This window comes from Myxocyprinus asiaticus, chromosome 39 (assembly GCF_019703515.2).
Source record: "Myxocyprinus asiaticus isolate MX2 ecotype Aquarium Trade chromosome 39, UBuf_Myxa_2, whole genome shotgun sequence".
Classification (NCBI taxonomy): domain Eukaryota; kingdom Metazoa; phylum Chordata; class Actinopteri; order Cypriniformes; family Catostomidae; genus Myxocyprinus; species Myxocyprinus asiaticus.
The window spans coordinates 4823611-4847401 of NC_059382.1; the positions used below are offsets into that span (position 1 = coordinate 4823611).

General features: G+C 37.7%; 2 protein-coding genes and 1 pseudogene across 4 annotated transcripts; all 3 read left to right on the forward strand.

The window, feature by feature from the left end:
* The first annotated feature begins 720 nt into the window (after positions 1-720).
* Positions 721-3128, forward strand: LOC127429628 (stonustoxin subunit beta-like; annotated as a pseudogene).
* Positions 3129-4189: 1061 nt separating this feature from the next.
* Positions 4190-8445, forward strand: LOC127429895 (tripartite motif-containing protein 16-like). Of its 2 annotated transcripts, none has more exons than XM_051679246.1 (7): positions 4190-4333; positions 5176-5808; positions 6555-6650; positions 6851-7051; positions 7195-7342; positions 7435-7488; positions 7607-8445. In XM_051679246.1, exons 2-7 carry the CDS (start codon positions 5227-5229, stop codon positions 8146-8148), a joined length of 1623 nt encoding a protein of 540 aa, XP_051535206.1. In that variant the 5' UTR covers positions 4190-4333; positions 5176-5226; the 3' UTR covers positions 8149-8445. The 2 variants fall into 2 exon arrangements, with proteins under 2 accessions (XP_051535206.1, XP_051535207.1); XM_051679247.1 differs by having other exon boundaries at positions 5179-5808.
* Positions 8446-11101: 2656 nt separating this feature from the next.
* Positions 11102-23463, forward strand: LOC127430015 (SPRY domain-containing SOCS box protein 4-like). Of its 2 annotated transcripts, XM_051679416.1 has the most exons (4): positions 11102-11328; positions 17358-17426; positions 19969-20824; positions 22408-23463. In XM_051679416.1, the coding sequence occupies exons 3-4, from the start codon at positions 20104-20106 to the stop codon at positions 22533-22535; spliced, it is 849 nt and encodes a 282-aa protein (XP_051535376.1). In that variant the 5' UTR covers positions 11102-11328; positions 17358-17426; positions 19969-20103; the 3' UTR covers positions 22536-23463. The 2 variants fall into 2 exon arrangements, with proteins under 2 accessions (XP_051535376.1, XP_051535377.1); XM_051679417.1 differs by lacking the exons at positions 11102-11328; positions 17358-17426 and adding an exon at positions 17433-17682.
* The last annotated feature ends 328 nt before the right edge of the window (positions 23464-23791 follow it).

Here is a 23791-nt window from a genome sequence, read left to right on the forward strand (position 1 = left end):
CATTGGGTACTGGGTTGGCCCCTCATAGTTTATTTTGTCTTCTCACCTCGACCACTGAACTTTGTTGACGCAGCAAAACGATTCCCGGCCTTCCGTCTGTCCTCTGGGCATAGACTATATCCATCCACCGGGAAAGCGGTTACTATTTATTGCGATCGTGTCTTGATTGTTGTTCTTTTAGCCTTAGAATAAGTATAAGTTGTCATTTAAATCACTGATTAGGTGTTATGAGAAAAAACACAATTCTGCTGAATGAAATAAGCGGAACTACTTTGTCAAGTGGAACAGACAGGGGTGTTGTACGTCTGAGACAAATGAGCATCAGACATGTAGGTCCCATTTGAGGCCCATTTAAACTCTCCTGGAATTATTTTAAAAGTATTATTTTTCCATTATTATACTTTAAAATGTGTAACTAAGACAGTATCGGGTAAAAACACTATACTGGGTATTAAATAATTACATCATAATACAAAACTCTAAATTTTCTGTATTTGTATTTGATAACAAATTGGGATCAGACCAAATCTTGATTAATTAAGTCTTGTCTACTTTAAAATAAACAAACAGCCAAAATGTGACCATTTAAAAGTCTTTAATGTCATAAAGATGGATGGTAAACCAAATTTCACTGTGTTGCTGTGCTTTTCTGCATATCGCGGCTCCCTGCGCCGTTTTGTGGCCCTCTTCAGCCAGTTGCGGCCCATTCTGTATAACCCGATGGCCCGTTTCAGCTTATCACCGTCCGTTCGGCCCCATTTCACAGCCGGTCCACCGGGAAAAGTGGCCAGTCTGCCCCTGTATGGTAAACTATAAATAAGAAGTACTGTAGCTAGTCTTGACATATGTGTTCCAATGGCAAATACTGGTTCCTTAGTTATTATTATCATTTGTTAACATTGCTTGCTTGCTTGTTAATTTATAGGAGGGAGTGCCCAGTTGTCACAGGCTCCTTCTGGCCACAGGTTGCCATTAGTTACACAATTTATTCCAAGGCCGTAACCATGTCTTGAACATTGGGTGGGGGGGGACCAAAACATTTTCAAGGGTGGTGGTTTGCGGGTGTTGAATTCATAAAAACAATGGTATTCTTTGGTCCTGACTAAAAATGTTAAATGCAATAAAGGCCCAAAATTTGATCATTTTTTATTTTAAAAGATTTGTTGATGTTTTTTTAATTCACACAGTACAAGACAAACACTGTGTCTGCATTGCTAGCAATTCACCTGTTTTATTCACCTTTCTTTTTATGCTGTCTCAAAGAAAAGACGTATATAATTTGAATTTCTTTTCATCACTGATCCTAATGCTAATCCTAATCCTAATGCTGCTCTATTCCATACAAAAACATATTGTATGGAAGTACTGAAAATGTTCATATTGGAAAAGTAACAGCATATGGTTATGAACAACATAAGGGTGAATAAATGAGTGAGTTAGATACTTACATCTCACATGACACAAACACTTTTAACCTGAACTGCTTGCTGATGCATGGCGCTGAAATATAAATAATCCACGAGGTTCCTGCTTAGCTTCTTAAACCTGAGTCCTGTCTTCATTGATTTGATTGGCTATTTCAAATAACATTGACGAGCTGTGTTAGACTACAGAGCACACTAAAAAATTACACTTTTTTAAACCATTATTTTATTCCTGCAACAACTTAATGACAATTAGACAGCGGTGCATAAAGGACTGCAACAGAACAGCAACAGGGATATCAATTATTGGGGGGACAATCTGGCTATATCTGATTATTGGAGGGGACTTACAGCCCTGATTTATTCTGAAAATGTACTGTATATTATCATATAAATTGTGTCTGTTTATATAGGCCCCCTTGGCTTAAGTTGAGTTCCTTTGTTTTAAGGTGCATGTTGTTGTGCTCTGTTATCGTAGCATTCTGTCTCCAGATTTCAGCAAAAGAGGCCATTGAGGACAGTGAGAAGGTCTTTACTGAGATAGTGATATTGAGATATTGAGATATTGAGGACTTTCACAAACTGCTGGATCAGGAGCTGACAGAACTCAGACAATGAGATGAGGAGACTGACAAACTTCTTAATATTGATCAAGTCCATATTCTAGAGGTAATGAAGCTTCTTTAAAAATGTGTAAATATATTTTTGAGGAATATTATCTTGTGTTTAGGAAATTGTTTCTCATTGCTGTGTTATTAGTCCCAGTTTGTCTTACCCACATTTGGACTTGCCCAAAATCACTCAGCAGCCTCATCTGTCTTTTAATGACATTTCAGTCTCAGTATTCAAAGAGGTTTTGGAAAAGATCTGCCAACAGGAAACAACCAACATGTTGCGAGGTCTGTTTTTTAATCGAAAGAGTGTTTGTTTTAATTGTTTCATTTATGCTACATTTGTTAAATTAACCACAGAAGTTTGTTTCTTATTGTCTCTTCAGTGTCGAATGTCCATGTTGCTGAACCCCCAGAACCAAAGGCTCTAAATGGATTTTAACAATGCAAGTTCAGCTGTATTTTCCCATTTGGTGCCTCGACACACACAACTGATAAATGCAAATGAATAATATTAACTATGAAAAAATAACACAGTTCTTTATTTGAATAAGGAACTATCAATCCTCCTCAGATTTCTGTCAGCTGCAATTGGATCCAAACACTGCACACAAAAACGTTTAGAAGTGTGAAAAAAGTGATATATAACAGTAAAGCCCAGCAATACCCTGACCACCCAGAGCGATTTGATGGGTATTTGAATGTCTTGTGTAGAGAGGGATTGCATGGTCGTTGTTACTGGGATGTTGAATGGAGTGGGAATGACTGTGCAGTCTCATACAAAGAATTGGTCATAAAGGATCGAGTGAAGACTGCAGACTTGGGTTTAATAATAAGTCATGGAAGTTGAGCCGCTATCATCAGAAATTCAGCTTCATAAATGATAGATAGCAGGTCCACCATCCAGCTGTCCGCTTCTCTAGAATAGGGGTGTATCTGGATCACAGGGCAGGAACTCTGTCCTTCTAAATTGTCTCACATCCGCAGAGTCCAGACCACTTTCACTGAACCTCACTATCCTGCATTTGCAGTTGGAGTTGGATCATTTGTCACAATCAAAGAGCAGGGGAGAGTGCAGACAGACCAGAAATAACATAAAAAAAATTATCAAAAATACAACAATTAGAATTACCTTAAAAAAGTACAGTTTATCAGGTTAATAATTTGTGGTTTGGTAGAACAAATGTCTCAATAATAAAAAATAAATCCTATTATTAAACACAGACACAGTGGATATATACACTTCTGTTTCTTAAAGTAACATTTCTGTTTCTTAAATTGTATATTGTATTACAGTTACAGTGAAGTTAAACCTGGATGTCAAATTTTATGCAAAAGTCACATGATTTCCACATGTTTTGTCATTTTCTTTGGTATTTTCCAATTTATTTCATTTTAGTTCTATACAAGCATTTTAATTGTATGATTGTGTGTTTGATGCCCATATTTAAAGTTAAGCATGCCTTAGCACAGTAATGTAACAATTATTGCAGCCCATATAGGTTGTTAGCACAAATCTTTAATAAATGAATTTAGTCAGCAAAAAAAAAAGGGAAAAAAAGAAAGAAAGAAAGAAAGGAAAAAAAGTCATAAATGACATACTCCATGCATTTATCCACTGACTTACAAATCTCACAACAAACAGTGGCAGATTTATGTCACAAGTTCATTTGAGCAATTGAACTGGTCGACAAGAATGACTGCTCCCTCAAATCACTAGTTCTCGGGATCAATAGATCACACAGACTAAGCATTTATCAAGACAATAAAATATTATGTTTAGTTACTTATTCATAACCTAATAATTATTCATGAGCCAAAGCGTCACCATTTTGTGTCATCTCACAACCAGCATGCCCCATCCCCTTCACATTTGTACTTTCTCTTTCGACCGGGACGGGACTATGGATGACCAAGTCTGCCAATATTAAAAATAAATAAATGAATTAAATATATTTGCAAATAAATGTAAAAAATGAAATAAGAAATGTATAAATAGCTATCTAAGGAAATAAAAGTAAAAATACTAATTTGTCACATTTGAAAATAAATGTATTTCTATATTTATTTATTTTTACACTTATTTGCAAATATATTTATTTATTTATTTATTTTGTTGGCAGACTTGGTCCTCCATAAGGAATACTTTGCGCACTGAAAAACAGGAAGTATACGGGTTCCAGAAAAACAAAACTTATTTCCCTGCTACACCAGTGATTCAACTTGTGCAGGTCCACACTGCGGAGGGACTATTTCACTTGCTTTTCTGTCTGTAATAGTTTATTTGTTTTTTTGCTGGTAAGTAGGCTATGAAGTTAACGGTTTTGCCTTTTGGCCTGCACTGAAAAAAAGAAACTTAATTTCTCGTGGGTGAAGCATTTAGAATTATACTTTTATATAAATACAAAAAGTGCAAGTAGATATATTACATTTAAGCAATATCACACTAGACTGTGATTTATCCAAAGGAGGCTGTATGCTATCAAAGCCATGCAGTTCTATAACCACAAGTTGTCATTTTAAGTTGTTGTTTTTTTATTTTGTTTTTCAAAAGGGGCCAAAGAAGTGCTGCTTTTAGAGAAGCAACAGGCAGACTGACAGCCTGATAACATAGATAAACGGAGCGATACAAACAGCAGCTCCGCTTGTCCAATCATATAAATGGACTGGAACTAATTTTTTTATAAACATGTATACTGCATTTTCCACTGCTTTATCATGACATATTGTGAAAAAGACAGGTGTTCCAGTACTATTACCCCTTTAAAACAAATGTAACAGTAACACTTTTCAAAAAGGTTCCATTTGTTAACAATAGTTAACAACATCAGTTAACATTAACTAACAATGAACAGTCCTTATTAAGCATTTATTAATCTTAGTTAATGTTAATTTCAACATATACTAATACATTTTTTAAATCAAAAGTTGTATTTGTTAGCATTAGTTAATGCACTAATTATTAGTTAATAGTTAATGTATTATTATTAACTAACATTAACAAAGATTAACTAATTTTGTAACAAATATATTGTTGATTGTTAGTTCATGATACCAAATGCGTTAAATAATGTTAACGAATGGAACCTTAATGTAAAGTGTAACCAGTGTAACATATCACTCTTTATTTTTTGGTTCAGCAGTTCTTTTAAGAAAGAAAACCTGTTAATCACTGAGCTGATTGCATAGAAATGGCAGAATCTTCAGGAAGTGAATATCAGGAGCAGTTCAGCTGTCCGGTCTGTTTGGATCCACTGAAGGAGCCGGTGACGATTCCATGTGGACACAGTTACTGCATGAGCTGCATTACTGACTGCTGGGATCAAAAGGATCAGATGCCACCGTACCATTGTCCCCAATGTAGAGAGACCTTCACTCAAAGACCTGTACTGAAAAAGAACACTGTTTTAGCTGAGATGATGGAGAAGCTGCAGAAGACATCCATACACACTGCTTCCTGCTCTCAGGAGGTCTCTTGTGTGGAGTGTGATTTTTGCACTACAGAGAAGAATAGAGCTGTAAAGTCCTGTCTGCAGTGTTTGGCCTCGTTCTGTGAAGCTCACCTGCAGCCTCACTATCAGTCTCCTGCATTTATGAAGCACAAACTGGTCAAAGTCTCCACACACATTCAAGAGAACATTTGCCTCAATCATGGAAAACTTCTGGATGTTTACTGTCAGGATGACAGTCAGTGCATTTGTTACTTGTGCATGATCAACAATCATAAAGGCCACAGTGTGGTATCTGTGGAATGTGAATGGACAAATAAAAGGGTAAGTAATATTATGTAATTTACCATTTTTAATGTGACTTCATTAGTATATTACACTTTACTAGATCAGACTTGTAAGGTGTTAATGGTATAGTTCAACCAAAAATGGAAATTCTGTCATCATTTGCTCACCCTCATGTTGTTCAAAACCCATATGACTTTCTTTCTTCCTTGGAACCAATAGGAGCGGAATGTTAGGATCTTACTGCCTCAGTCATCATTCACTTTGTGGTAAAAACATTCTTGAAAAATTCTCTTGTGTTCCACGGCAGAAAGAAAGTCATATAAGTATGGAACGACATAAGAGGGCGAGTAAAGCCCAAAGTATACTTCAGTTTTAACGTGGACACTAGTGTATGTGTACAGTCAAACGCTCTACAGTAGCTAGCCTTTCAAAGTATACTCCATTTGATTGTGCGCGCATATTAGTGCTATGACTGATATGCGACATTGGGCTATATCTCTTCAGGAGTTTAGCCTCATAAAGATATTTTTATAGTCCTTCAGACTTGAGTTATGCAAATGCGAAGACTATACGTTCAGAGATGCACGGCGGTGTGTACGGTGCTCGCATACCCTGCTGATGACAAAATTTACGTCATTCGCCCAGTACTCTAGCTTACATGTAAAAACCGAAGTATACTTTGGGCTTAAGTGATGAATGATTTAACATTTTTGAACCAACCCTTTACACGTATTTTTACTTTTTGGTATTTATATATCGAATTTGTGTGTTAACATGTTTAGAAAGTTTTGAAAAAAACAAAGGTGACATGCCAAATGATGATCCAGGAGCGAGAGAGAGGTCAGCAGGAACTCAGTGGGGCTGTGAAGACTTTTAAAGTGAGTACCAACATTGAAAGGCGAGATATTACCTGAACCTATTACTGTTTATTACTATAACCTATTAATGTTTTATTAATTATTATTTAATTATACAGCACTTTGTTTAACACGTGTAGCTTTTAAATGTGAAATAAATGTGTCAGTGTTAGATCAGCTACAGTTTGAGATATGTGACTGTAGCGTTCTGTCTCCAACAGAGTTCAGCTCAAGAGGCTGTAGAGGAATGTAAAGAAGTCCTTAATGGGGTCATGTGCACTCTTGAGAAAAAATGCTCTGAGATGAATGATCTGATCAGAGCTCAGGAGAAGCAACTGGATCAGGAGCTGACAGAACTCAGACAAAGAGATGAGGAGATACAGAAACTTTTAATTACAGACAATCAAGTCCATTTCCTCAAGGTAATGACATTTCACAGAGATCATGTTTGAGAACCTACCATAAGATGACAAAACACCAGTGTGCCATGCTAATTTATTTTGTTGGAAAAAGTATTTTGTGCTTGACAAATTATGTTTTAATTACTATATTTGTCTCATTTCAGAGTTTTCAATCCCTGTGTGTCTTACCCACATTCCAAGACTTGCCCAGCATCACCCAGCAAACGTCTTTAAAAGACATTTTATTTTCAGTGCTCAGAGGGGTTTTGGAGGATGTCTTACAAAAGGAAACATTCAAAACATTGCAGGATGGTTAGATGGTTTTGATGTGTTGTGTGTCATTCATGCTTTGTAAGATTACATTTGTAAATGTACCTTATATTTGTTTCTTATTGTTTCTACAGTGTCGAATGTCCATGTTGCTGAGCCACCAAAGACTTCAAATGAATTTTTGCGATGTAAGCCATTGTTTCATCAATGCAAATACACATTAACTGAGAAGTATCAGTGGATATGACCTGCTACAATGTGACAATAAAAAAACACAATAGTTTATTTCTGTTCATTCATCCTCAGATTTCTGTCAACTGCACCTGGATCCAAACACTGCACATGAAAACCTCATCCTGTCAGAAGGGAACAGAAAAGTATCAGGCACAGATAAAGTCCAGAGGTATCCCGATCATCCAGATCGATTTGAGTGGTTTCGTTACATCCTGTGTAGAGAGAGTTTAAATGGTCGTTGTTACTGGGAGGTTGAGTGCAGTGGCAGAAATTGGGCTGTAGCAGTTTGTTACAAAGGAATTAGTCGCAAAGCATTGACTGACAACGGTAGGCTTGGCTTCAACAAAAAATCATGGAGATTTGGCTATTTTCAGGAGAATTTTGGTTTTATACATGATAAAGTAAGGGTCCCAATCCCTGCTGCCTCTAGAATAGGGGTGTATCTGGATCACAAGGCAGGAACTCTGTCCTTCTACAGTTTTGATGGTAAAATGACCTTACTGCATAGAGTGCAGACCACTTTTACTGAACCCCTCTACCCTGCATTTCAAATTCTTGAAGACTCGTCTGTCAGAATAATACAGAAGAGGGGAGTACAGAACGAATGCTACTAATAAAAACAAAAACACATGGGAAAGAAATCATCTGAACTGTTTACAGATTAGAGGATAAATAATTTAAATGGTAAATCACTATAACTTGTTTTTCCCCTCTGATGACACAAGACACATTTATGTTATGCTCAGAGGTTCTGAAATACTATTAGTGTAAAGCTTTGACTGTATGTATGATTGAAACTAATGCAATAAAATGTAATAACTGCAGTTTATGTATGAAACATTTGTTTAAACTCCAACTGTAAATTGCATATACACAGCCAATCAAGACATTCTCAAATTGGATATCAATAAATAGTTTTTTTATATCAGTAAATATTTCTGACATTGATTATCAGTTCAGTTCCAAAATCAGTACACAAATGGGTGTACTCAGTCACACTCTACCAAAAAAAAAAAAAAAAAACAACAACAAAAAAACACATGGTTTATTCTGGTATCTCTGCATTTGAAGGTGCTCAAGTTACACATTACTGCAGCAGCTCATAATAAGGCAAAACATTTTTAAAAAATGATGCAATTCATCATTAAGCCATAAGGTGTCAGAATTAGCTTAGAAACTAATTGGCCATGGATCCCATTCTGTTCTATTCTATTTTCATTGAAAATATTATTATGTGGGAACAGGAACTTCCATGACATTGTCAAATGAAGATGTTTAGAAGAATATCTCAGCTCTGTAGCTCTAAACAATGCAATTGAAAGGTTACCAACATTTTGAAGCTTCAAAAAGCATGTAAAGGCAGCATACACTGGTGGCCAAAAGTTTGGAATAATGTACAGATTTTGCTGTTTCGGAAGGAAAGTGGCACTTTAATTCACCAAAGTGGCATTCAACTGATCACAATGTATATTCGTGACATTACTGATGTAAAAAACAGCACCATCACTATTTGAAAAAAGTCCTTTTTGATCAAATCTAGACAGCAGCCATCACTCCAACACCTTATCCTTGAGTAATCATGCTAAACTGCTACTTTGATACTAGAAAATCACTTGCCATTATATCAAACACAGTTTAAGCTATTTGGTTCGTTAAATGAAGCTTAACATTGTCTTTGTGTTTGTTTTTGAGGTGCCACAGTATGCAAAAGACTGGCATGTCTTAAGGTCAATATTAGATCAAAAATGGCAAAAAAGAAACAGCTTTCTCTAGAAACTCATCAGTCAATCATTGTTTTGAGGAATGAAGGCTATACAATGCTTGAAATGGCCAAAAAACTGAAGATTTCATACAAAGGTGTACACTACAGTCTTCAAAGAGAAAGGACAACTGGCTCTAACAAGGACAGAAAGAGATGTGGAAGGCCAGATGTACAACTAAACAAGAGGATAAGTACATCAGAGTCTCTAGTTTGAGAAATAGATGCCTCACATGTCCTCAGCTGACAGCTTCATTGAATTCTACCCGTCCTAGAGACTGCAATGGCAAGATGTGCAGTGGAAAGGGAGTTATATTTTGGTCTGTTCTCACCCAAAACCGACTGGATTGCATCTAAAGACACGGAATAAACCATGAGTCTTGTGGTTTACTTTTATGCTGCCTTTGTGTGCTTTTTGGAGCTTCAAAGTTTTGGTAACCTTTCACTTGCATTGGACCTACAAAGCTGAGATATTCTTCTAAACATGTTTGTTTGGGTTCTGCTGAAGAAAGAAACTCATACACATCTGGGATGGCATGAGGGTGAGTAAATGATGAGAGAATTTTCATTTTTGGGTGAACTATCCCTTTAAATCACAAGATTGTTTTTAATAGGACTCAACTTTTATTGCAATTTTTTCATTTATGTTTTTCTTCTGCAAAGAAAACACTTTGATATCTGTATTACTGTTTCACAAAGTTCATAATTCCAAAAAATGCTGCTCACAAATAGAATCAGAATCAGAATGAGCTTTATTGCCAAGTATGCTTACACATACAAGCAATTTGTCTTGGTGACAGAAGCTTCCAGTACACAACAATACAAAAACAATACAAAAACAGCAGCAAGACATAAATAATAATAAAAAATAAAAAATAGTTATACACATACATACATACACACACAGACACACACATCCATACATACACACACAGACACACACATCCATACATACACACACAGACACACACATCCATACATACACACATATACATATGTAGTGCAATCTAATACAAATCTGTTATCTGTTATGTACAGTGCAAATACAAATCTGTTATGTACAGTGCAAATGTTTTTTTTTTTTTTTTTTTTTTTTTCAGAGGAATGAAATGGCAGAAGAGGCTGGATGTGTTGGATAAATATAAAAAAGACTAAACTGTGTATTGCACATAGTTATTGCTCAATGGGGCAGTTTTAACTGTTCATGAGATGGATAGCCTGAGGGGAAAAACTGTTCCTGTGCCTGACGGTTCTGGTGCCAGAAGGCAACAGTTCAAAAAGGTAATGGGCAGGGTGAGTGGGGTCCAGAGTGATTTTCCAGCCTTTTTCCTCACTCTGGAAGTGTATAGTTCTTGAAGGGAGGGCTGGGGGCAACCAATAATCCTCTCAGCAGTCCGAACTGTCCTTTGTAGTCTTCTGACATCCGATTTCGTAGCTGAACATAACCAGACAGTTATTGAAGTGCAGAGGACAGACTCAATGACTGCTGAGTAGAACTGTATCAGCAGCGCCTGGGGCAGGTTGAACTTCCTCAGCTGGTGAAGGAAGTACAACCTCTGCTGGGCCTTTTTCACAATGGAGTCAGTGTGTGTTTAATAACAGAACTTTACATTACATTACACGACTTGATGTCAATCATTCACACCTACTTTCTGAGTGTTTATATTTATTTATATATACACTATGACATAAATCAGTGAATAAATAACACGATTAACCAACGGAGTGACCGGCGGGGCCCTTCATCGTGGCCCTTCATGTTCACCCCCCTCGTGGAGACGTGGCCAATCAGCGCGCGCCTGTTGCGCACGACGTCACCCACTAAATATCTCGCGGAACAAAAGACGTCCGCGCTCTGCGTTCCTCCCCGCCGGATGCGACCGACAACACACCGTCACGGTCATTTAGTACTGAACTTTGTTTTAAAAACAGTTGACCTTTTATATATTTATGCATACGGCGGAGAAGTGTAAATCCTCGGGACTCACGGCCGTTGTTTTTGTCCCAAACGAAGCTGCGGGGGTGTCTCGCGAGAGTAAGTAGACCAGACCCAGCGCGTGGCTGGTTTGTTTGTGTTCGTGCTTTAGATTGATACAATGTTGCCTTTGTTTGATGCAATGTTTCAAAGCAGTTAAAATGGCAGGACATGCATTGTGTCGTAGTGGGATTGTTTGATTTTGGTGTTGCCAGACAAGGTCAAATGTTACATACTTGCATGGTGAATATGATATGTGTGCATATTGTAATGCCAGCAACATATTTGGCCTTGTTTACATTGAAAACACATTACTTTAACATGCACTCATATGTTTGTGATCAGTTAACTTTTAATGTAATGCTAAGTAAAAAAAAAAAAAAAAAAAAAATCAAAACAGTTGACAAATCTGCAATGCATGCTTGACTTTGTTTTGAAAGTGCTAAGTAGGTTTGTTTACTATATTTCCATCTTGTTTATGTGCAAAGGTCACAGTGGAAAGAGGTTCAGAGATAATCTAATCATGCGTTTAGTCTCCTTGTGTCTTTATCTGCCACAGACTCTGAATATTGTGAAATGCATGAACTAATCAGTGGAACATTTTGTAAACAGAGGGGGAGAATCTGAGCCTCTTTCATTCTTGCTTATTTCTGAGTATTCCAGCATTGATACAGAAGAAACTGAGTGACGTTATTTCCCAGTTTGGGGCTCTGTCATCTTTGGAACACTTCTAAAAATGTATTTCCATTCCCCTTGTGAGATTGTCTTTGTTCTTTTGTAGGCTTTTTAGGTCATGCTCACTACCCACTATAGAATTTGCATATGTTCGTTATTCATTATGCATACTATAACCCTTATGCAAACAAACACTCAGACAGGAGTGTTTGTTTTTATTTTTTAACAAATGTGTTAGTGTTTTCTGTCCTTAAATTCCCTTAAAGGAGTAGTTCACGCTAAATGAATAAAATGTCATTATTTACTCACCCTCATGTCTGTACAAACCCACATGCTGTTTTTTCTACCTCAGGATCAAAAGAAATAAGTAAAATTATTTCTCATGAAAATAATGTCACAAATTAATTTTGAATTGTGCAAACTTGAGCTTTGTTTACTTTATGTAAAATAAAGTAGTTTTTTTATTTTTTATGTAAAGTTTTGATTGTCCAACTTAAAGGAAAATTCTGGGTTTTATACAAGTTAAACTAATCCGACAGCATGTTGATTAACACACAAACTTATTGGCTTTTTCTTAAAAAAAATCAAGGTTACAGTGAGTCACTTACAATGGATGTGAAGGGGGCCAGTTTTTGGAGGGTTTAAAGGCAGAACTTTGATGCATATAATTTTATAAAGCACTTACATTAGTGCTTCTGTTAAAACTTGTGTATTATTTGAGCTGTAAAGTTGTATAAATCAATGTTTTTGCAGTATTACAGGGTTTACGGCATTACATTGTCATAGCAAAGGTGTAAAATTAGCTATAACTTTACAGAGAAAAGGTTAATAAGCGATTTTATCACACTTAAATCATGTTAACACATTGTTTACATATACTTTAAAAATAATGAGTGTTTTAAAGTTTACGGATTGGCCCCATTCACGTCCATTGTAAGTGCCTCATATAGCTGATGGAAACGCAAATTATCACTAAAATTGTGATAAAGTGTCGACATAATATTTCCGTTTCACTCTAGTGCATAAACTATGTCGATACTTTGAATGTCGTGAAAAACTGGTTTGGAAACACTTTTTGTTGAGAAAATGGCATTAATGCAAAAATATAGTGTCACATGACAGAATTTGCCCCAATCGTTAGCCTGTGTTAATCATGACGACAAGGTGTACATCCTTGAAAGCCAGTTTATTGTCCGTGAAGCATTACTCGCACTGTTATGGATTGGTCTTAACGGTATACCTGCACAGATCCGATGTTGCAAACACATCTGCATCATGACACTTCCAGGAGTGCCAACACAAATATCTCGTATCATGCACCGGTCATCGACAAGTACATGGAGAACAAATGAATGGCCACTCTTTGCGATTAATTTAATCGCGGTAGCCATCCGTTTATTTATAGAGCACCTATTATGGTTTTTAAACGTGCCTAATTTTGTTTTAAAGGTCTCATACAATAGATTTCCATGCATCCAAGGTAAAAAAAAAAAAAACACTTTAATTTGCTTATAATTTAAATTGCAGCATTATTTTTTTTTCCCAGTGTCAAAAACGACTCCAATGATCCGTTCTAAAGGATTCATTCTAAACTCCTCCTTTCAGAGAGCCTACTCTGCTTTGATTGGTCAGATGTCCCAGTCTGTTGTGATTGGTCTACCGCTTACAGCGCATGTCGGAAAGGAAACGGCCACTACCATATCCGAGTTTCAGCTCCGTCTGAAAAAATGTCTGTTTTACCTTACCAATTTGAACCCGAGTCCAATAGTGATACATCGGAAGATCAACCAGAACCACCATCGCAAGCACGATGAGAACAGGACGTTTCTCAGTGGTAAGTTTATATGTAGTTTGACAATAACGTGAGTTAGCCGGTTAGCAGAGGCTAACAGCTAACAGGCTAACAGCCTGCACTGGCTGTACATGTAAACAGACCAGAGGCGGGTTTTTTGTTACCAAATTACGTAGGTTAGTACAGGAAGTAAGTCTGGAATTACTAACGACTCGTTTCAGGTGTTCAGAATCAGTTCTTTCTTTTGGGTGTCAATAACCCCATATTTCGTGTGCTTTGATTTTTGAAACTTTGCAGAATTTTTTACATTCTCAAACAGCTATTTAACACACTACATGAAAAGTAATATTTGAAAAACCGTAATAGGTGCTCTTTAAGAAAATGAGGGACGAGTGGTAACTAAAATTATGCTACAAAATACAAATGCTGTCAATTGAGCTTAATTTGAATTGAAACCTGAATATTTCTTTAACAGAATCACATCATGCTCTGTTCCAGAATCTACCACACATTTGCTTTCTTAGCAGTGTTTTCTGCACCTAAACTACAGCACTGTTGTGTGTCCCCCTCCCCCCCTCAGGTCATGCTTGGGTCAAATTTTTGAGCATGCTCAGAATGAGAGAGGGAAGAAGGATGTGCCAGTACCTTTTCCTCTTTCTTTCATCTCGTTCTATTTTCTCCTCTTTTATGGCCTATGCAAAGAAGTTTATTCTGCACCTGGGTCAAACAGAGGACACAGTCGTCACGGAAACAAACAATCTCAACTAATGATTCAGGGGTCTTTCATTGACCTTATGTTGAACTCTCGTTGACCTTTGAACTTCATTTTGATCATCTGTGAGAGTCACACTAGGGGACTCGCTGCTCACGTGGTGCACTTTTAAAGGGTCACCAAGTGTTTTTGCATGTTAAAATAATTTTTTACGCCTTAAGAACAATTTTGCTGAAGCTCAATGCAAAATCAACATTGTACATTATTTTTACTATTTTAGATGTAGCTTTTGGGTTGAAAGTGTTGGCTACTGGTTTGATATCTTAAAACGTCTTGGACGTTATAGCTTTTAAACCCCTGATTGTTGTGGTTGTACGATGTTCATCTATGACCTTATTTTTGCTGTTAAATTCCAGTTGTTTTTTCTGTGTGTGTGTTTATTTTGAGCAGCATGCAACTTCTTAAAGAGCATTTTTGCATGATTATAGCTTGCTGTGCTTAAAAGAGAATAATAGTCAGCACAGTAAAACCTTCTGCAAGAAGTTTAGCTTCTTTAATGCTTTAAGTTATAATTTATTGCGACAATAATATAAAATCTAGTCTACTGTAAGCATTGGATCAGAGACTACACCTCTTTGAACCCCCCCTCCCCCTGGACCTATCAGGGCTCAAGCCTCCACTGACACTGCGTGTTAAACTCCTCCAGCGTTTGCTCCGAGCCCCTCAGTTTGAATCAGTCACTTTCTCGGCGAATCATCCGTCAGTGTGTTCACAACTGGGAGCGCAGACATTTCAAAATAGGAGTCCCATGTGTATTTCGGGCTTCTTTATAATTAAAAGTCCCGCACCATTACAGTCCATTAATTTTTTTTAATCTGGAGCACTGATTTATGCACCGCTGCTGTTTCAACTAAGCGCCACATCAACAAAACATTACCAGACGATCACTCTCGGATGTTAAATCCTCTGCTGTGAGAAGTGTTCCTGTATTTGTGAGGTGCTTTGGAGAGAGTCTTTTGCTAATTCTGTCTGACACTGCTTAAATAGTGAACATAAAAAAGATTTAAACTGCTTGATGTCGTGAACTAGATGTGTACCAGAAATATTATCTTGCAGTTCTGCACTTTTAAATGTGCAACGAGGATCACACTGAGATGCCCAAGTGCTCTGGTTATATTGAAGTGCATCATTCTATGGAGCCTTTCTTATTTCTCCTTATTTCTTAGTTTTGTTCAATACAGTTATAGTTATTTAGCCTGTTTATTTGTTGAATATCCATTAGTTACCATGTTTAAGTGCTGCGCTTAGCATCTGTATTAGGGATGGTCAAAATGACAATTTCAAAATCGACTGTTCAGTGGGTTATGTCGACGGTTAGTCGGTCAATAAAGCCCTGTATAATTAGGCAGGAGTAATTTCCACAAGACACCAATCAGACATGTTCCTTAATAATAGGCTGTGGACGCAAAGCACCCCGCCTCAAACAGATAGTCTATTAAAAAATAAGCGTAATGACTATAACCCAAAACTGTAAATTTTATTTCATTTTTCTCCCCAATTTGGAAAGCCCAATTCTCAATGCTCAAAGTCCTTGTGGTGGCGTTGTGGCTCGCCTCAATCCGGATGGTGGAGGACGAATCTCAGTTGCCTCCGCGTCTGAGACTGTCAATCCGTGCATCTTATCACTTGGCTTGTTGAGCGCGTTACCGTGGAGACACGTGTGGAGGCTTCATGCTGTTCTCCATGGCATCCACGCATAACTCACCATGTGCCCCACTGAGAGCAAGAACCACATTATAGCGACCACGATGAGGTTAACCCAACGTGACTCTACCCACCTTAGCATCCGAGCCAATTGGTTGCTTAGGAAGCCTGACTGGGCCTCAGCATGTTTAAATGAAATGTTTCAAATTTCAATTTGTAATCCGCTGAGAGACAATATTTTTTTATCCATGAGAGAATAAAGAAAAAATATTTCGCCCCCCAAAAAAACAGCAAACGGTAAATAATAATAAAAAAGTGTCTTTTTCACAGACAAAAATGGCGTAATCATTAATGCATCAGCATATTTTTATTCAGAAACAAAAGCTACATTTTTAGGAAGGAGACACAAGCGAAGCCTGTTGACACCTGCCGCAGAAAACACTCTCGGCTGGGACAGACTCTGAAGGAATGGCGTGAGAGACTCATTCATCCACCATTGGAGAGGGTTCTGGTCGGGGTATATCTCCAGCTCTGTAGGTTGGCTAAGCGTGTTTGAGTAGTATTCCTCGCCAAAAAAAGAAAAATGCAATTGACGGCTGTTACGGCTTTTCTGTTTTTCTTCAACACCAGATGAAGATTCTACCCCTGACTCTGAGTTCACATCCTTGACATTCTGAGCATTATTGACATTATCTTGACATTATTTTGCAAATATTGCATTGTACTATATCAGTTCTCACTTTTGTGAAACTTGTCCAGGCAGCGCTTGTTTTCCGTGATGTGACTCGCGCTAACAGTTTAGCGCCTGCGGCAAATATGAGGCAAACCGTCAGATTTATAAAAATAATGTCTTTACTTTTTTATACTAATTTTAATAGTATTTGTGATTTATAAAAAATATTTAAACTACAATAATTCCAATATTAACACGCTGTCTTAAATATTAAAAAAGTAAAATCTTCTATTTTTGTTTTAAAGTTACTAGTCGACGTCACTAATCGACTAGTCAGTTGCTAGTCGACAATTCTTGCACATCCCTAATCTGAATATACCTCTGAAAGAGTCACGTGAACATAACGGAGCCTAATTATACATTATTATCCTTAACTCCAACTAGTCATTAAAACAACCGACCAACCAGTCTATTATCCCTATTGCAAACAATATGTTGACTTCTTACAGATCTCTTCTTTTGTCCCTGTGCAGGAGTTTGAGGCCTAACAAAATTCGTCTTGCTGTAGCAGTTCTTCTTCCAGTCCTGGTGTGATCTAGAAGGTGAGTGTGTGTCCGGTTATTCACACTTGCACTGGAGTTTATTCCAATGAATCCCCATAACATCACAAGAGGAATGCTTTGGATGAAAGAGTGTAAGAGAGAGAGGGAGTGACAGACAGTGAAGAGATGGCATGTCTGTTTTTGGCACTCATGGAGAGAGGAGATTTGCTCTTGAATCGCTACACGTGATCTGCTCTTCATTTCGCTCTTTCTTTTTCCTGCTCTATGCTGACAGTGAAGAGACGATGCATGGAGGGTAAGTTCAGACTCTGGCAAGGCATTTTATGTGTGATATAATGTGCGATATGTTTATCTCTGGCAGAACCAAACACTGCAATATCTTAGCCATGCTGGAGCATTCAGCTTTAGATGTTAACTGTGTATTGAAACATTGTAGTTGTTTTTTGTTTTTGTTTTTTGTTTTTTGTTTTTTTAGCTGGACATTGGCTTGTCAACCAGCTACTATGTTCCAAAAACCAGCTTGACCACCTTGAGTTGCTATGACCAGCTGGTAGCTGGATTGTTGCTTGTCCAAGATGGTCTACCTGCTAATTACCAGTTAGAAACCAGCTTAAGCTTAGGTGTTCCGAGTAGTCGCTAGTTTAAAAAAACAAAAAAATCATCCCAAGTATGGAAATAATGTTCTCGTTAACACTACTTTATGAAACTCTCTTGCCTTGAGTTCTTCACAAACTTGCTTTCACTGGCATGTTGTCTTTTTCTTGCTCTCTGCCAAGAAGAAACTTCTAATTATCATAGTAATTAGTGAAAGACCGATATATCGGCCAAGTTGATTCATCTGACGATATTTGGCCATTTTGAGATTATCGGCATTGACCGATAATTACGCCCACTTGGCAGATTAACAGGAATTCATCATTCCCCCTAGTGTCAGCTGGATAATCTAAAGAGAATTATTGACATTATCTTTTGGTAACAGAAGCAGCTGGAATGATATGTCAAGCTCCTCATGTGAGGCCTTTATGGGAAATGTGGTCACCCCAGTCTGTGAGAGATGTGGCTTCTTTTCAGGAGAAATAGTCAAAGTGAGTCGTTGGACTGAGCTCTGGACAGTCTACGTTTGCTTATTGGCCCTGACTGCATGTTTGTACCATTGATTGTCAAGAACTTTCTGTAGTTCCTTTCTTTTATAGCTCAGGAGGGAATATTTACATCAGATCTCACACATTCTTGAGAAACTGTGGTCTTCTTGGGTTCAGAATGATCTCTCGGTGGAGTGTGAGAGTAAGCGGCTCCTTCAGATGGTGTGAACTCATCTTGCAGCCTTTAAAATGTGTCTTTTAAGCCAAGCACGCAATACTTGACCAAAGCCTGTCACCGTTTCATGGCAACAGTGTTGGGGTGCAACTAACTAAAACAAACTAAAAGTAGAGATGAAGCTTAAGTTTTTTCAGTAGCATGACAGTAGCTCAGCTGTTTTCAAAACAGAGCAGCTTTTCCAGAAATAAGCTACTTTTTCCAACACATATTGATGTATCGCAACAAAATGCTACATTGCTGTTTAATGTAACATTCAGTACGTTTACATCTGCAGTTATAAAAGTGCTACAGTGGGTTTTTGCAGCTACAGTCTTTCGATCCAAGTATATGACACGATGCATAATTGAATATTGAAAGACGTCAGCTGAGGAAGTGTTAAATGCATGTTGTGTGTCACACCTGTCTTTCGAACAGTGTATACATGGTGGACGAAGCCAGGCTATAATTGCATTATCTAGGCTGTTAGTCTGACCTCCGACATTTTAGCTTTTTAAAAAGGTACAAATTCCATGTATTACATCAATAAATATGATGTCTTAAAATTGGATATATTGCATATATTGTGTTACATTTTTATTGTTTACATGAAGAATTGGCACTATATACAAGTATTTATATTGATATGTAGAACAAGTGCTAAAACAGTACTGTCTCTATAAGATTAGCGATAGTTCAGCGAGCATCTCACTGAAGTATTTCGATTGAGCGCACATTAACGTTAAAGTGCATGTAAGCGTACTGATTGTTTGCGCCCGCAGATTTACAGCCAAGGTAACAGCTTCCCTTTTAGGTCTTCTTTTTTAACAATCCTTTTTGTTAAATTCTATGGTTCATCACTGTTTTCGACTCTGTTATAAAAGTTAGGGTGTATTCTATTTTTAATTTTTTTGGTAAATGTATATGTTCAAGTTTAATGTTGATACTCTAAGAATATGAATAGAAAAACCCTAATTGTCTTTGTTCCAGAAAAATACGACTCTGATTATAGTGCAAATGATATAATCTGATTATTATTAAGTTAAATATTTTTTTTAAATATATTTCCACCAGTGGCCCTATCTGTAAACACAACATGTCTAATGTAAAAGCCCTGTAAGAAACATGTATGATCAAGGTCAGGTGAACCCAAAACCAGCCTATTATGCAGGATTTCCTTAACCGATGAGTCAACAAGTGTCAACTGTGTTGTCAAAGTTTGTCAAACTAGAAACAAATTCATTGTAGTGTACACTTGGCTTTACTCTTTCTTTCCGCTCTACAGTTCGGCCAACTCCAGTCTGGACTGCTTGCAGCACATGGGGCTTTGTCACCTCTTTTAATTGACTGACACTCTCCCATCCGTCTCGCTCATGAGGTAACCCCGGCTGTCGCTGTTTATGCCTGTGGCTGGGCTGTGATGGGGCAGAGGGTGTCGGGTGTGGTGAAGTCCGCAGAGGAACAGGAGACGGGTGAGCTGGCGTTCCAGCCGGTGTGTGCATCGCTTCGTAATCGTGGGGTCCCGTTGCCTCCCCGTTTGGAGCTGCTGTTGGATATGCCCCCAGTGGGACCCGAAACTCAACTCCAGCACTCCTGGAACCCGGACGATCGTTCCCTCAATCTGTTTATCAAAGACGATGACCGCCTTACGTTCCATCGCCACCCGGTGGCGCAAAGCACAGACTGCGTGCGTGGAAAAGTGGGTTTCATTCGCGGCCTTCACGCATGGACTCTTCGCTGGCCCATACGCCAGCGTGGGACTCATGCTGTGGTCGGGGTCGCTACCTCTCTGGCTCCATTGAGGGCTGTGGGGTATTCCGCCCTAGTGGGGAGTGATGCAGAATCCTGGGGCTGGGATTTAGGACATGGTAGACTGTACCATGACAGGAAGAGTCGGACTGGACCGGCGCCGTCGTACCCGGAATTTATTGAGGAGGAGGAGGAGGAGGAAGGGGCATTCTCAGTTCCTGAAGAGGTGCTGGTGGTGCTGGACATGGACGAGGGTACGCTCGGGTTCTGCGCAGATGGGAACTACCTGGGTGTGGCGTTTCGCGGGCTGAAAGGGAAGAGGCTTTACCCGATCGTCAATGCAGTGTGGGGTCACTGCGAGGTTAGCATGACCTACATCAATGGACTGGACCGTGAGTATCTATTATAAATAGGTTAGAAATTATAATATAAAGTGCAGAAAGATTTTCACAGTAGAAAAGAAATCGAATTGGCTTTTGTTATTCTGAAATCCTGTTACAATTACTGTTCTTATAAAAGATCTGTTCACACACACTTTTTTTTTTTCTCTACACCAATGTGAAATCACCGGCAAAGGTTTTTTGCGCCACAGAGCACAGACCCGACTAATGCATAATGACACTTGTCAACTATCTTCAGTTGACAGTCATTACATTCTTGTCACATCATTATTGCTTGCTTTCTATCTTTCTCCTGTATTTTCTGTTATTGCTGTGAGCAGCTATGAAGTTTATCTAATATTTACATTTATGCATTTGGCAGACGCTTTTATCCAAAGCGACTTACAGACCTACTTATTACAGGGACAATCTCCCCAGAGCAACCTGGAGTTAAGTGCCTTGCTCAAGGACACAATGGTGGTGGCTGTGGGGATCGAACCATCAACCTTCTGATTACCAGTTATGTGCTTTAGCCCACTACGCCACCACCACTCCATACTTGATTTTAAGCTTTTACTGCATTTGAGGTGCTCCTCATAGTTTTGTTGTAGCTTCATGAATGATTGCGCAAGCACACTAACACAGTAACTGAGATCAACATGTTTACATGCTGCCGATCAATGTTTTGTTTTCTCCAATCTGTTTCTGTTTTTAAAATGTTGCAGCTGAAAATGAATACCATATTTATTGAGTGACTCACACCAGAATATTTCCAATCCTTCCTCCCTTAACAGAAAAAGGGAATTCATTTACTTGGGTATTTTACACTATTGCAACACTTACTGTAGTCATCATGATTGTTAATTTACGAAAATGTTTAAAGGGCTATTTTTAAACCCCTTTTTTTTTTTTTTTTTTTTTTACAACAAGGTTCTCTTAACATTAGTAAATGCACCATGAACTAACAATTAAATTAATTTAGTTTTTTTGATTGTTCATAATGTATTAACTAATGTTAAGATTTTCAACTTTAAATGTTAAAATGTTCTAGTCCAAGTTGGATAGTGTCATACAGGTATTTTTAGTTCATGGTAACTAATGTAATTAACGAATACAGTCTTACTATAAATTACATGGGTGGGGGGGGCGGAGTAAATACACCTTTTAGCAATTTGTTGTGACATTTAGAATTGAACAGGTTGTTTTTTTTTTATTGTTTTATTGCTACTGTATAGGTATTGCGGTGTAAGAATGATAAAAACAACTGTAACATTTTTTAAATTATTATTGTAATTTTCAGATCCTAAAACTAATTTCATATATTTTTTTTTTTACTAAGTTGCACAGCAAAATAAATAAATAAATGGTCTGTTTAATTCCATACATTAACATTACAACTGGACTCATAGGGAAAAAACTAAATTACTAAAATATGTATGACCCCTTTAAAGACCTCCGTATGTAAATGAGCTATTATAATTGGCTCTTTCAGATGTCAGATTAATAAAAACACTTAATTTGGCTTATTTAGGATCAATTTTGGTCTTTAAAGTTCTAACAAATTCCCAACTCTGGCATTTTGTTCTGTCCTGTAGCTGAACCCCTGCCTCTGATGGAGCTGTGCAGACGGGCCGCCCGGCAGGCTATGGGTCGACACCGAATCCATCACATCCAGTCTCTACCACTGCCACAGACCCTCAAAAACTACCTGCAGTACCAATGAGACACCAAACGCAGCCAAAAATCATCTGCAGTCACTGGACAGGTGCTCTTGAATGATACACAGGATAGTAGAAGATTTGTGCTGTGCACAGATGTCAAGAGTGTGCAAGAGAGGTGACCAGCCAGTTTTTATCTGTTTTTATAAATGTTTAAACCAATGATGAGTGTGGCCTCATGAGATTTGATTTTCCAGATGAAGGTGAAGGTGTGTGCATGAAAGTGTGTGTGTTTGTATTTGTGTCAATGAAAATTCATGTCTTCCATTGAAATCCCTGTATTTCATTGAAAAAAAAAAAACAAACAAAACAAAAAAACATCTCGAATTAGCCTAAGCTGGTCTTAGCTGGTTTAAGATGGTCTCCCAGACTGGCCAAGCTGGTCTTCAGCTGATCTTACAGCCTGATCAGCTGAAACCATTGCAGACTGAGAGACCAGCAAACCAGCTTAGGCTGGTTTAACCTGTTTTTTTCAGTTGGTATAATTAAAAGATTTTCTTTCTCTTTTTGTATATTTGTTTGTTTTGCTTTTTATATATTTTACCACTATGGGCTTGGACATGGATAAGGGTTAATATTAGACTAAACCTGGTTTTCAGTGGCAGTTTAAACTAATGCATTTTATTCCATGATGTAGGTGATACCAGAAAACAGGTCCTTATTATCCTTGTCAGTCTTCACTAATGCATATTTACAGTGCCTGAGATATTTTCATTACTTTTTCTTTTTTTTCCCCAAGTGACAAAACTGATTAAATCGGTTTTCCTATGTTTTAGAATATAAATGTGACTTCAGTCAATCTGATTTTTGCAAAAATGATTTTATATGAAAGAGTCGTCTATCTGTTTTTATGTCACAGATCAAGCAAAAACTCTGGAGAAGACAGCTTTGTTCTTTTTGTGACCTTTTGAAATGTGAATAAAAATAACTCAAAAGCAAGCATGTCTCTGTCCATTGCTGTTAAGATTTTTACTTGCTTTTAACGTCATTCAAAATGGTTTTTCGAAGTGGATTTAGAAATTCCAATGTTTCCATTCATTTCTAAACATTTTTTTCAAGTTAAACAAAGGATGCAGCACAAAGCATGTTTTTTTTTGAAGACCTTTTAACATTCTTGATTTTGTGCTATTGAGGGGGCCAACATTTTGCAGTTAAATTTAAGGCAATGCAATAAAATGGGAAGGTTTGTTTTTTAAGAAGGTCTGCAAATGTGCACATGAAAATATATAAACATTTAAATATTAACAACCTTATAGTTCTC